The 13,983-nt window shown below is 35.5% G+C and overlaps 1 protein-coding gene across 2 annotated transcripts in view; it reads right to left on the bottom strand.

The window, feature by feature from the left end:
• Window positions 1-13,983, bottom strand: part of NRG3 (neuregulin 3) — a gene marked incomplete at its 3' end in the record, with an annotated part of 399,953 nt that overhangs the window by 229,173 nt on the left and 156,797 nt on the right. For both annotated transcript variants that reach the window (XM_080348152.1, XM_080348153.1), the window contains exon 2: window positions 2,582-2,711. In XM_080348152.1, the coding sequence (XP_080204278.1) occupies window positions 2,582-2,711 (130 nt within the window). The remainder of the gene's footprint in view (window positions 1-2,581; window positions 2,712-13,983) is intronic.

Here is a 13,983-nt window from a genome sequence, read left to right as displayed (position 1 = left end):
ATATGTATACACAAGAACAACCACCTAAGCTTATCATCTAATAACACTCTTTAAATGTGACAAAGTGGGATGAAAGTTTTTTGCTTCATCAAGGTCTTTTATCTGCAGCTGTTCCACATGGCAAATTCCCATTTCAGTAAATTGGTGCTCTGTTCCCAGAATATATGCAAAATCAAACTCCCAGTGAGAATACATAATGCAGCCTGATTCTAAGAACAAAGTATCATTTCACTAAGACACCATAATTCCATATGCAAATGATTCTTTTAATTGCAATGGGAATTCCATAACTCATTCTCAGGGAAAATTACTTTTTTTTTTTTTTCCCCCTAGTTAGAGGACAAATACAGTACATCAATATTGTATTTTTCCATATGTGTACATTCCAGCTGCTATTTCAGAGCACTGTTCTAAACTACAGATAGAAAAACGCCTGCATGCCACTCACTACAGCACTGGCACTGACAAAGAGACATATAGTCTATTACCACAGTAGAGGTACAGAATTTTAAGGTCAAATTAAACTGTTTCTCTTCATTAATGACATACATGTCAGTATCATAGAAGTGATTCTGAACAAGCTGCTGCTTGCAGTGTTGAAGGTCCTTACAGAATTAAACAAAGCATTATAACTAGTTTAATCACCTTGTAACATTTTAAAATGTCTTCTCTTACTATATGAATTTTTATTGCCTTATACGCGTCTTTTCATGTTGAACACTTCAAAGTATCCACTGGAATAAGCAGATGTTTAATTCCCAGAGAATGTTTCGATGCCTGAAAGTTGTACAAGCAATGCAAATCTGTTGCAGAGGGGAGCTAATAGACTCACAAATGATACCTGTATTTCTCTATGTAAGAATTACACAAGAGAAAGTGGTGAAAAAACTTTCACCCAACTGGAACAAATGAAAACACTCTGGTTTGTTCAGTTAAGGGGAAAAACCTGGATAGAAAAGCTTCTAACCATTAGTCTGTCTGTGTCATTAGAATCACAGGAAATAAACAGGAATTTGGCAAAAGCAGATAACAGGAAAGATCTTGAAAGTCAAACAACAACAAAAGAAGACAGATCTCCTATGATATATATTCCTGCAGACATTTAAAAGTGTAATCCATGCAATTTACTAAAACAGTCTGTTCAAAAGAATTAGCTATTAAATTTACCAGCTAAATAAAAAAATCTTGTATATATAAATTTCTCCCTGCTATTAATCTCTATCGGTTTTATCTAGTTTAAATATTCTGACAAAGAAAAATGATTAAATATTTGAGTGATGTAATTCCCTTGTTCGCAGCTTGTGATACTTCTAAGAAAGACTGAAAAATCACACACATGCTTTGAGAAGGAAAAACAAAAACAAAATAGCACAAAAAAAAGTAAAGTTTTATGATAGAAGCTGAAAAGTTCATCATTTTTCCATTATTTCCGCTCAAAATATTTAATTTAATAAGCATAACATAAGAAAACAAAATTAAGAGGAGAAACGAATGGTCATTGAAGCATATACAATCACATGGGAAAAAAATTACCAGCAGTCTTAAAAATAAAAATCTTAGGAATATTCTTCTGATTATAAGGAGATTCTCAGCAATCTTTAAATCCATACATTTCCACTTCCAAACCAGACACATATGATTTTATTACTTTTTTCCTACTTTCAGTGAGATTTAGCAGCTTAAGTCCCAAATCATTCAGAAAAGCTTCTGAGTATCTTATTGCGTTTTATTGTTTATATTAGATATATCTACACATTGAGACACTCAGTTTAGAATTTGGGCATATAAGCCTCTTAGATACACCTGTTTGCCAAATACAATGTCTTAGGAGCAGACTGAACATCGGAAGCACAGGTTACTATTTTGGACCGCTTCTGTTGAAAAAGCTATTTGAATAGGTCAACATATTTTTATTCTCATTTTTAGGAAGAAGTTAAAGTACTGCATGTCACCCCCTTATACTGGCTACTACGCCTAGAATAATTATATTTGGCAATCTGTTTTTCTTTCCTGATATTATTCTAAATACATTCAAGATGGTCATAGATATTACCAGAAGTTTGAGAGCATAAAACTGTACAATAGCTATATTGCAGGTTCAGCTGGCTATTATAGTTCATTTTATCTTTCAGTAGTTAAACTTAAGAAACCTTAATTCTTAAAACTACTAACTGAACAACTCTTTCAATGAGCAGTGCATGCAGCTAATGTCAAAACTCTATTTTGAGTATCCAAAAGGAGGAACGCTTCTAGTAGGTAGAGGAACATAAGATGTTAATATGTAAAAAATCAAAACAAAACATTAATCTTTACTTGTTTATAGGATTAGAAAAGAATATTGAAGATTTTTCTTATCTATAAAAGTAATCAAAATGCCACTTTTTGTGTTTCCATATTTGTATTTACAAATATTGCAGGCCACTTAAAAAAACAAACAAAACCAACCAACTGTGAGGTATGCAATCAAATTGCAGGCAAATTCCATTGCTTTATAATGGTTTAAGTCTGAAAGTGCATTTTGTCTAATGCTAGATCCTTTAGGCAGAAGACTTTTTTTGCAACTTCTTTGCAAGTGACTTACCGGCAGTGTTTATGTGAGCCTGTTAAGGTTTCAATCACAAAGCATTCCCCTTCATTGAGACAATATGCAAGATCCTTGTCTTTGCATGGCTTAAAGTGCTCAGATCGCTCAGTGGAATACGTTGTAGTATCTATGGAAAAAAAAAAAAAAAAGAATATTTCTGTTTTTATACACCAAAATATGGTTTTAAATACAATACATAACTTTTCCATGAAAAATAGGCAAAAGTAATTAATATAGTAACAGCCTAATAAAGCTCTCATAAAACCCACAAAAAAAAAATGAAAGAAAAAGCAAGGCCAAAATCCTAAAGACAATGCTCATTTGATTCACCAATTACAAAAATTAGCCCAGAACTTAAATACAAGCAATGCACCACAGGTTGTTTCATTTCAGGTACACCATCTGTAAATGTCTATAGACCCATTCAAACACCCCTCCATAACACAATTTAAAAAACTGGTTACAGTTGGAATATGTAGTTAGATAATGAGATTTGAAGTAAGCTGACAGTATGTCAGGTTGAGCTCTCATTCCTGTCTTCTAATACATCTCTTTAACCTTTCCAATCCAGTTGGATTAATCGACAATAAACTGAAATTTTCAGAGGAAGGATGTGTGACTAACAGATATTTTAATTTTCTTCACTAAGACAATGATTTTTCTAAAGAAGTGTGATTTCCAAAGTAGACAATGATTTCCATGAGCCATAGCTCAATCTTCATATACAGTCTTAATTCTCAAAGTTTAAATTCCTACTCACTTGGCGGGGACAAGGACCAGGATCTAATGCACCACTATAAATTAAAATTATAAGGGAACATTTCATTATATACCATACAGACTGTCACAAAATGTTCCGTTGCCTGCTGTCAAAGACATGAAGCTCTGCTCAATGCACATTGAACTTTACAAACTTAAGATTATTTTAAAAATTCATTTGCTTTTTGCTCAGAGAATAGTTTGGGTTAGAAGGGACCTTCAAGGCCCATGTAGACCACCCTGCCCTGCACTGAGCAGGGCCGTCTTCAACCAGATCAGGTTGCTCAAACCCCTGTCCAGCCTGGCCTTGAATGTCTTCAGAGACAGGGCATCTACCACCTCTCTGGGCAACCTGGGCCTGCATTCCACTACCTTCATTGTAAATAATTTCTTCCTCATGTTTAACTTGAATCTCCCCTCTTCCAGATTAAATCCATTACCCCTTGTCGTATCACAACAGGCTGTGCTAAAAAGTTTTCACTCAGTACAAAGTAAATATGTACCACACTAATACCAGGGTTGAAAGCAAAAACACTGAAATACAAGATACCTGTGTGATTCTAAAAGACAATTCAGATAATTAAAAAAAAAAAATCTTTCAAAGTAACTTCTTAATTCTTAGTGTATATTAAATAAAGTAGTGCTACAAGTTTTCTTTGTTATCCAGACTAAGTGAAGATTAACAAAATACATCTGAAGAGGATAAGAAAATCCACATCCTGATGTTTGTATACAACATTATGGTCTTGTGGGGTTTTTTTTTGATGTTGCTGGTTTTGGGTTGTGTGTGTGGGGATGAGTGTCTATTTGTTCACACTTTTTGTTGTTTGTTTGGAGTTGTTTTGTTTGTTTTTTTGGGTTTCCTTTTTGTACTTGGTTTGTTTTCTTTGTTTCTTTGTTCCCCGCACCACCCCCCCACCCCCCCCCCCGAGAAAATATTTAAGTTCAAAGTTTTCAGGATTTAAGGTCCTACCATTTCCCCCCAATAGCAGCATCTTAAAAAAAAAAAAAAAAAAAATAATGCAGGCTATATAAAAACTACTATATTTTACTACTATATTTTTAATGACTGCAAGCAAACTCTGAAGTGAAATATAATGACTTGTGGAAACAGCACAAGTTGTTTTCAAATGCAAATAGTGATGATCACATCAAGAATGATCAGGTTTTATATAATAAAAATATCTTAATGTAGAAAAAAGGTAGCCTGTTTACCTTTTAGGGTCAATTTTACACAGGAGAGCTTAAATGACCATTTAAAATTTGCTTAGGGAAAAAACCATAAGTATAAACAACAGTTATCAGATATGATATTCCTATCCCTTTTAAATAAGGGAAACTGAAGACATTATTACTTGAAAGCACTTACGATAATTATAAAAGGTAACTAAAACTGTTTGATGAGCAGCAACTCGATATGGCTTTAGAGAACACACATATTTGTCAGCCTGCTCTGAAAAAACAATCTGTGGAAATACCTTTATGAAGGCAGTCATGTTACATAGACCAAAGTAATCTGATATGGCCCCAAAGGACAAAAGCAGAACTAAGGAGATGCACCATATCCCAAAGCATGGCTTTGAGGTAGTGACGTACTGAATTCTCAGAGCATGGTGTCTGAAGTGCAAGTTACACCCTCCTACCATAATTAACTCAAAACTACCTTGCCAAGGTCAGCATTTTAAAGTTTTAGATTAAATATATTCTTCAGAGGCTTTGTTCTATTTTATTTTAATCACTTCTCTGTTAAACATTATTCAAGATTAAATCAAGTCCATAGCAGAAACTTCTGCCAATTCAGCAGTGTCAGAGCAGAGCTAAGACTGAGCACGTGACATTTTATACTGGCAAAATTGCCACTGAAGATACAGCTACAGCGTAGCTTAATTTATTTCAGTGCTAATGGAAACTAGACAAGTAATTGGACTTCTTTGCCAATATGAATTTTTTAATAAACTTTGGTCAGCCATTGCACCAAGCCAGCCTGCCAGATCAGGACTTTCTGACACTTCCAGAAGAGTGACATGGTGCTCTGCCTATGAAGAATGATGTGGGGCTGGAGTCAAAATGTTTCCATCAAAATTACCTGCCTGTTTTATTTCTAAACAGTCAATCTGTGATACTTCATCTTCTCCACTTGCATGGGATTTCAAGCTTTTCTTACATAGTTTTGAGTTCTGTCCATGGTCTTTTAAATTAAACATGACAGATGTAAGTAATGATGTTTACAGCTTCTTATGGCAGCCTCAGAAAGCCCTCCTTATGTTGAATAATATGTCTTTTTTTTTAACAAATAAAGTCTCATTAAGGTTCAGTTTTAAATTGTGGCCTTTTCTGTCTTGGAAATATTTGTGCAAGGGTAACCAGGTTGATGCAAAAAGAAACAATGCTCCGTGTTCAGTTGATCTCTGGTCTGCAAAGATAGATGTCTTAGCTACAAAGGTCATTCACGAACACTCGGAAGCTGTGTTAATAATTAATATCCTAGAAATCCCTAGACCTATTTAGTATTTTCTGTTGGATATACTCACAGGATATGTGAGTTTTCTAAAAGGTTACAATCCTGCTGTTATTTCAGGTCGCACTCATGATGAAACGACCTCTGATACAGCTTCATTAAATATTGAAAAAAAAAAAATCCAAAAGCTTTTTTTTAAAATAGAACTAAAGCTAGAACAAAACAATGGAAAATACTGTAAAGCCTACATAGTTTTATTGATTCTTTTTCTAATAAATAATAAATCCTATTGTCTAATCTGTTCTTCCCCTCCTTTTATTTTATCTCCTAACAAAGCCCTGAATTGAATTGTCCTTCATTGCTTCAGAAGCCTGCTAAGTCCAGTCCATTGTGAACTGTTGCTGTTGTTGTTATTGTTTGCTTTCTTTTTTTTTTTTTTTTTAATAATAATTGATAAAACCTGGGCATTCACAAAATTATGAGTAAGCCCCTAAGCCCCTTAATTCACTTCTAGCCTTTGAACATGGGTAATGGACCCAAATATTTGTAGGCAAGAAAAAGGAACTTCTGTTATGCATTCAGGTGTCCTTGAATCCAGTGCATAAATGTCAATAAACCATAATCCCTTAAGGTTGGTGTTTTTTGGTTGTTTTTTTTTTCTCCTTTTTTTATGCTAAGTGACCAGGTGTTTCATGCAAAAGCAGCAGGGGCTATTGATTTCTGCTGGAATCTTCTCAGCTAAATTGGAACAAAAGCATTTCTAGGCACTTTTGCTCTATTTTTCTTGCCTCACTATCAGCATCACTTTATGCGTGACTCCCGTACTCTAAATGGATACACCACTGCCAAGTATCAGATACCACTGTGTAATCAAATGAACAAGAATTCACATTTCAAAAGAAGGCTTCAAGATCTTTTATTTAGGAACGTGGTGTTGGTTTAAAAAAAATGCAGCTGTTTGTGAATTGTGAAAAAGATTCAGTAGGAACCTTTTAGATGTTATTTTATTTGGTTAAGGCCTAAAGCTTTGTCTAAAGAAGTGTTAGTGACTTTGTATTCCTCTCTCATTAATCTATTTCATCATGTTTATACCAGCACTGGATGGTTCATTATAGTTAATTTATTGAATGATCTTCATGGCATAACGTGGATACTATAAATACTATCTCCCCCTTCAAGCCTACAGGTTCATTATTTCCAGTATTATACTCTGATATTAATAAGCCTGTAATTGCAAAGGACAAATGCAGGAAAAGAGAGAGTGCGAGATTTAAGATATCCTGGGAAACTGTGGCACTCGTGGCAACTGTTTCTGCACAGACTGCAGCAGCAGCAGCCGCCGTTCCCACCCAGCCCATCTGTCTCACAGCATTCTGGCTTAGAAACAGTTTTCACTGGACACGTCTAAAACCTGCATGCACCTCATCGTAAACATTTTTTTTTTTTTTTTTCCAGAAAGACAGCCTTAGCTGGTATAGAGAAAGTGAAAAAAAAATGACCCAGGAGAACAAGAGATAAGAAGATTCTGCTTAACTTTTCTGAAGTCACTAGTGGAAGGGCATACTAATTTTGTAGCTACATTGTAACACTCACTTATAAACACATATGGCAACTACTTGGCGCATTATTGTTGCAGTTTAACCCACAGGAAACTGAACACCACAAGTAGCTTTCACTCAACCTCCTGCAGCGGCATGTGGGAGACAGCTGGAATAATGCAAACCTCGTGGGTTAAGGTGAAGACAGTTTATTAATAGGACAGAAAGGGAAAATAATAACAATTATAATAAAAGAAGATATAAAACAAGTGATGCACAATACAATTGCTCGCCACCCATTAGCCAGTTCCCGAGCAACGGTTACCCCAGCCAGCTTCCCCCAAAATATATACTGAACACTATGTCATATGGTATGGAATATCCCTTTGGCCAGTTTGGATCAGCTGTCCTGGCTGTGCCCTTTCCAGCTCCTTGTGCACCTGGCACAGTGTGAGAAGCAGAAAAGTCCTCGACTACTTAACATTATTCTCATACTAAATCCAAAACACAGCACACTAACAGCCATTACCAAAAAAAATAACTTTACCCCAGCTGAAACATGAACAATCATCAAGGTGGAATATTTAAGACACCACATTTGGTTTAATGCCAGATCTTACACATTGAAAGATTTTTTTAAAGTCTACTGTTGTGTATTATCCGTTCTATAAATTTAACATCAACATGCAAATTAGCTTTTCCTTTATTTTGTTATCCATTTGTAACCAGTCATTTCTCTGAGAACTACTGACTTACTGAGCCACCAAAAGAGATGCTTATTTTAAATCACTGACCCCATTATTAAATGCATTAAAAAAAAAAAAAAAGCGATTGCAAACAACTGGATTTCCTCTGACAATGCAACTCCAGATAGAAAAAACAAAACAAAGCAAACAGAACCACAACCACACAAAACCTTCTCAAAAAATCTCAACATTTTCTACAATATATTTTTAATATTGCTATTGCAGTCTACAAAGGAGGTAACATAAAAGGACATTCAACAGCAAATAGAGAGTTAAATTTAATGTTTAGTGAAGTCAACAGCAAAATATATACAATGACTCAGTATAACTAGGGTTCCCTGCAGTCCTTGTAGGATCACGTAGTGCTTCTGTCCTGACATTTTAGAATTATGTAATAGCCCTACTAGAAAGAATCTTGTAGAAATTAAAATTACTCACACAATAGTTTGTATTTGTTTACTCATAATACCCTTTAAAAACAACAACAAACAAACAACAACAAAGCAAAACCTAAAATGTTCATTCCTGTGCTGTAAATGAAAGGTGGGGAGGGGGAGAAGATACCAAGTCCTATTAAGATATTCATTAAGGAAAAAGGAGTGGAAATCTTCAATATTGTTTGTGTTTGTTGTGATTTAGCCTTAGCTAATGGTTCTCTCTTTACTGAAGTTGTCAATATTTGTAACGTAAACATTCAAGACATACACATTTGTAATGTAAAACAGAGATCATTCTTTGTCAAGGGCTAACTGAATGCTAATTGGCATGAGCCATAGGAGAATGCTGGCATAATCAATTTTAAAATTCTAAAATATTAGTAAATTATGAGCAAAAACCTAACGCTATCTAGAAATTAAGACTATTTTTTTTTAATAGTAACAGAGTTCTTGTTCTAAACTTGCTTGAACTGTTTCCATGCATTTATCTATGATTAAAGCAAAAAACTTAGTGAAAATATGAAAAAATGTATTGTCTTTACAGAGATAATTTTGTAATAACTAGACAATTTGTGCCAGACAAAATTTTATTTAATCAAATAACACTTAAAATTATTTGATTGCAAAATTGTGCTATAGATGTGGAAACACTTGGAGCTTTTCCGTTATCCTTCAGATTTGAATGAAAAAAACTCTAAAATTGATCAGCAAACTGATAAAGCTCATGTGATATTAACTCAAGAAGCACATTCCTGTGAAACACTCCTCTGTGGATACAAACAATCACATCCTTCAATAGGTTGCTTTCTTCCCCCATATCAGCAGAGCACAGTATCACATCCAAAACTGCACAGAAACAACAACTCAAGCTCCAGAAATGTACAAAAAATTAAAGAGAGACGGCCATCCCTCAAAAAATGAGCACACACTCCCTGTCAGTGACTCCAAAATTAATTCTTAAAGTGTGACCTTGTTGCAGAAATAAATGTTGTCCACATCTTCCAAATGCTTTATCACTTTGAAATCACAATGCACAAGTACTAATCCATATTGTGGAAAAATATATTAAAGGATTTTCAAGCTACACGTGCATTATTAGCAAAATATTATGTGCTTACTTGCTGCAAACCTGCTATATATTAAAGAATGTCTTTACTTTCACAACTTAAAAAAAAACCCAAAACAAAACGAAACACCACCGCAACACCAAAACCAAGCAACCACTATTTCTAAAAAGAATGCACACACACACACACACACACAAAATCCCACTTAATGTTATCTTGCAACTGAAACTCAAAAACAGAAAGGCAAATAAAGCTAGCATCACTTCGGCATGTAGTATCTGATCACATCTATCAAAACTAAATAGTGGACCCTGAATATCGATGAAATTCATCTATGTATGTGCAGAATTGCACATCAGAGGCTACATTCTCCTTTACAGCTCAAACTGAAATCAGTGAAAGCAGAACAAACTGGAGAAGACTCAGGAGAGAGCCCCGTGAGACACAAAGGGCTGGTGTTTTCCAGAGGTTCAACATCTAGGAGCCAAAGAAACTGGAGTGACTAAAACTCTACTATGTTTTAGCATTCAATGTGAAGAGCTATTTTGAAAATGCAGTCATGACAGTTGTGATGGGCACTTTAGGTGCAGAGTGCTTTTGCCAATCAGACATGTATTCAGGTGTCCTTCAGTAGAACTTCTCATTAATTGACCTAGCACTCTGTCTGTGATGTCTGCAACCACCAGCACTCCACAGTAAAAAAAATTCAAACAAAATCTAGTGCATCAAGTCTACAGTAGAGAGCATCAGGAAGTTTGTGACAAAACATTTTTGGCTTGCTTTTACTACAGAAGAAAACGTTAGTTTGAAGAAATGATTAATCATTATTTATCAAGAATAGTAATAGAAATAAATTTACCTTAAGCCAATCAAAATACTTTTTCTTTTTTTTTTTTATGCTCAGCTTCAAGTGATCTCAAAAGAATTTGAATCTCATTGCCTAAATTACTTTAACTGGATTTGTTTGGAGTTCCTTGTAAATAAGCTCAAGAGAAGAATTTCAGAACTTTTCACTTTCAAATCTGATATATTTGGAAATATAAAGGAAAGGAAACAGAAGAGGAAATAGAGAAGACATATATAAGAAAATACAAGACAAGTGCAATTACCTAAATAATGCAATATTGCTACAGAAGGAACAAAAAAGTGGTGTTACAATCATTACTATGTGTAGTAAAACCAACAAACAAAAAAAAACACAAACACAAACAAAACAAAGAAGCAAACAAAAACAACCACTAAAAACACCCCACACGGTCCTCTGAATCTTTTTCTTTCTTGCATAACAGCTGTATTCTCTCTCCTCCTGCCCATCAAGCACAGTGTGGGGGTGGGAGCTGAGATGCAAGGACAAGGAGAGAGAAAGATAGTGACAGAAACCTTGGATCTTAATGTCTATGCTGGTATGTGCAGATAGTTCCTCCTGCACCCACCTGCACTACAGCTCAGAGGTAACAGCACTGGAGTGAACTGTAGCCTAATTCCAGCAGATCCCATGTGCAGCTCTGTCTAGTTGCACAGCACTTGATTCCCATCACAGGTCACATCATCCATCCAGTTTCTTTATCTTTTATGTGTGTCGTCATAACCCTGCAATAAACCTGCATCAGTTCAGTCTACAAACTCCAGTCCCCAATCCAGATTACTCAGACTCCATAGACTCTTCATTTTTATGTGAAAGCTGCATAATAGATAACCATGAAAAGTATTTGTGCAATGGACACATACTTGTAAACAAAACAATTACCTGGTAGTTTAAATTTATATCAACATAAAATGAGAACTTGATCAAATCAGCTATGCTTTTCTTTTGGATGACACAACTAAGATTTTCTTCTATATCAGTGTATCAAACAGCCCTTTGCCTCAGCACATGGTAAAAGCAGAGAGGAAGATAAAGGTTTGTGTGGGTATCAGGAGGGACATGGTCCCCTGTTCTAGCACCCCTTTCCCAACCTGCTTCAGCCTTCCCATTGCTCAGGAAAATCTGAAACTGCTCAAATTCCTATTTGAAAGATCCCAAACAGTGATTGTCTCAGCTCCTGGACCTTAACAAACCTGACCTTTATGATCTCCTTTGTCTTGCCACCCAGCCTTTACTCTGCTGCCACTATCACCAAATCAAATTATGCCCCCACAGCTGAGAAACTAACTCTAAGGCACATAACTGCCACTTGAGAGTTTTAAAGAAAAAAGGTAAAAGCTAAAAGTAGACTTCTGATTTTTCTGTAAACCAAGCTGCTGTCCACATGTTTTTTTCCACAAAATGATAAATAATTTAAGCTGGAAGATATCCCACCAGACCTCTTGCTCGAAGTATGGTTAACTTTGATTTTAAGATCGGGATGCTGTAGGGAGGTCAGCTGATTTTTTTCAAAATCTCCAAGGATAGATATTCTACAACCCCTTACAACTACCTGTTGCAGTATATAGTCACTCTCACTGACAAGTTTTTTGTGCCTTCCTATAGCAGACTCAGAATAGATAAGGCTGGAGCTGATACAACAAACACCATCACCAAACAAACACATGCACACACACCACCACACAACAAAACCAAAACATACACACACTACATAAACCACTAAAATGAAAGTTACAGAACTGAAATAGTTTCACTGATGTATGAAACGGGTCCTTTAGAGTTCATTAGCAGAAATTAAAAATTCAATATGTGCCTAATAAATGATGGGATCTGGGGCTTTTTTGGTTGGATTTTTTGGGCAGTTTGTTTGTTTTTCTTCTGACTTTAATACCCTCACAGAGCTTTCCAAAATGACAAGAAAATGAGATATAATATTTAAGATCCTGAATGTGTCTAAACCACCTCTCAGAAGAACAAAGGGGATTTTATTGCTTAGTATAAAAGGTTGCTATACTGTTATTGGCAATAGACATAGTGTGAATTCTGCTTTCAAAAATCTGTTCAACTAATATTGATGCATGATTGAGCGATCCATGCATATTAATGACTGTTCAGACCCCTCTATAATTTTTGTCCTTACGTAGTAATCATATCACAGATAGCAGCTAGATAGGCTGTACTGCAGTAAAGTAATGGAAAATCACAAATTATTAATAGTTAGCATTCAATAGCAACAGAGCAAACACCATCAACACTGAAGAAATCCTCCATTCCTAAGAATAACTGTTTTGTAAGAAAACTCTTCTGGGAACATGTATTTAGTGATTTACAGCTAATTAAAGCCATCTGCAAATTCTTTAAAGTGTGATAAGAATTCAATTATCACCTTCATAAATTATTCCTTCTAAACATTCACAAAATACAAAGGTTAAAATAGAAAATTAAAGTTCTATGTAAAATACAAGGAATACACATTGTTATAATACAAAGGTATTCATTGTCATGACACTGTTAGCAATCCTTGTTGCAAAGCCCAATTTTATGTAGAGATTATTTTGAAACATTTGGAATGTTATGTATAACTTATCCAGACATTGTTGAAAAATAACTGATTTTACTAAGAAATTAGAAGTGGCACAACTGTAAATCTGCTCAGACAACTACAAAAAGCAGTTCAGAGCAAACATGTTTGTTTTTCTCTTATAAATGTAAGAATGTGACTCGGGCTTTTTCACAAACAACTTCCAAAGCTTTCAGCTCTGAAGACCTGGGCACTCCTGAAAGGATTAGCTATTTTTTATCCGAAAGCTTCTGGTTTTTTAATGTAAATAAGCAGCACAATGCATACACAAGAAAGCAAAAAGGTAACCACCTGAAGCTCCATCAGCTGCACAGTAAATCAGATCCTGGGCTGCATCAGTAGCATCATTGCTAGCAGGAAGAAACGTGATCATCCCACTCTGCTCAGCTCTTGCCAGGCTGCACCTGGAGTGCTGTGTCCATTTCTGGTCCTCACAATTCAAAAAAGGCATGGATAGACTGGAGAGGGTCCAAAGGAGGCCCACAAAGATGATCAAAGGGCTGGAGAACCTGCCCTATGGAGAAAGACTGGATGAATCAGGTCTTTTTCTCCCTGAAGCCTGGAGAAGGCTTAGGATGGAATTGTCACAGTTTCCCAGTACTTAAAGGGCAGCTACAAAGAGGATGGAGGCTCTGTCTTCACAAGAAGCCACTTGGAGAAGACAAGGGAAATGAGCTAGTGGGAGAGGTTTCATCTCGGCATTAAAAAGAAAAAAAAAAAAGTAAAAAAAAAAAATCGTCACTGGAGGTTTTTAAGACACGACTGGACAGGCTGCTAGATAATCTCATCTAGACTTCCTTTGCCATGAAGGGTTGGTTGGACCAGATGGTCTTTTGAAGTCCCTTTCAGCCTGGGCTGCTTCTATGGTTTCTAGGTATTCTAAGGAAATGGTGAGTGACCCAAAGTTGTACAGGAGTTATCCAGTACTAGGTTTTCAACATTTAATAA

Source organism: Nesoenas mayeri (genome assembly GCF_963082525.1).
Source record: "Nesoenas mayeri genome assembly, chromosome: 7".
NCBI lineage: Eukaryota > Metazoa > Chordata > Aves > Columbiformes > Columbidae > Nesoenas > Nesoenas mayeri.
Note: the sequence above shows the minus strand (reverse complement) of the source record. Positions and strands in the feature narration are given on the sequence as shown.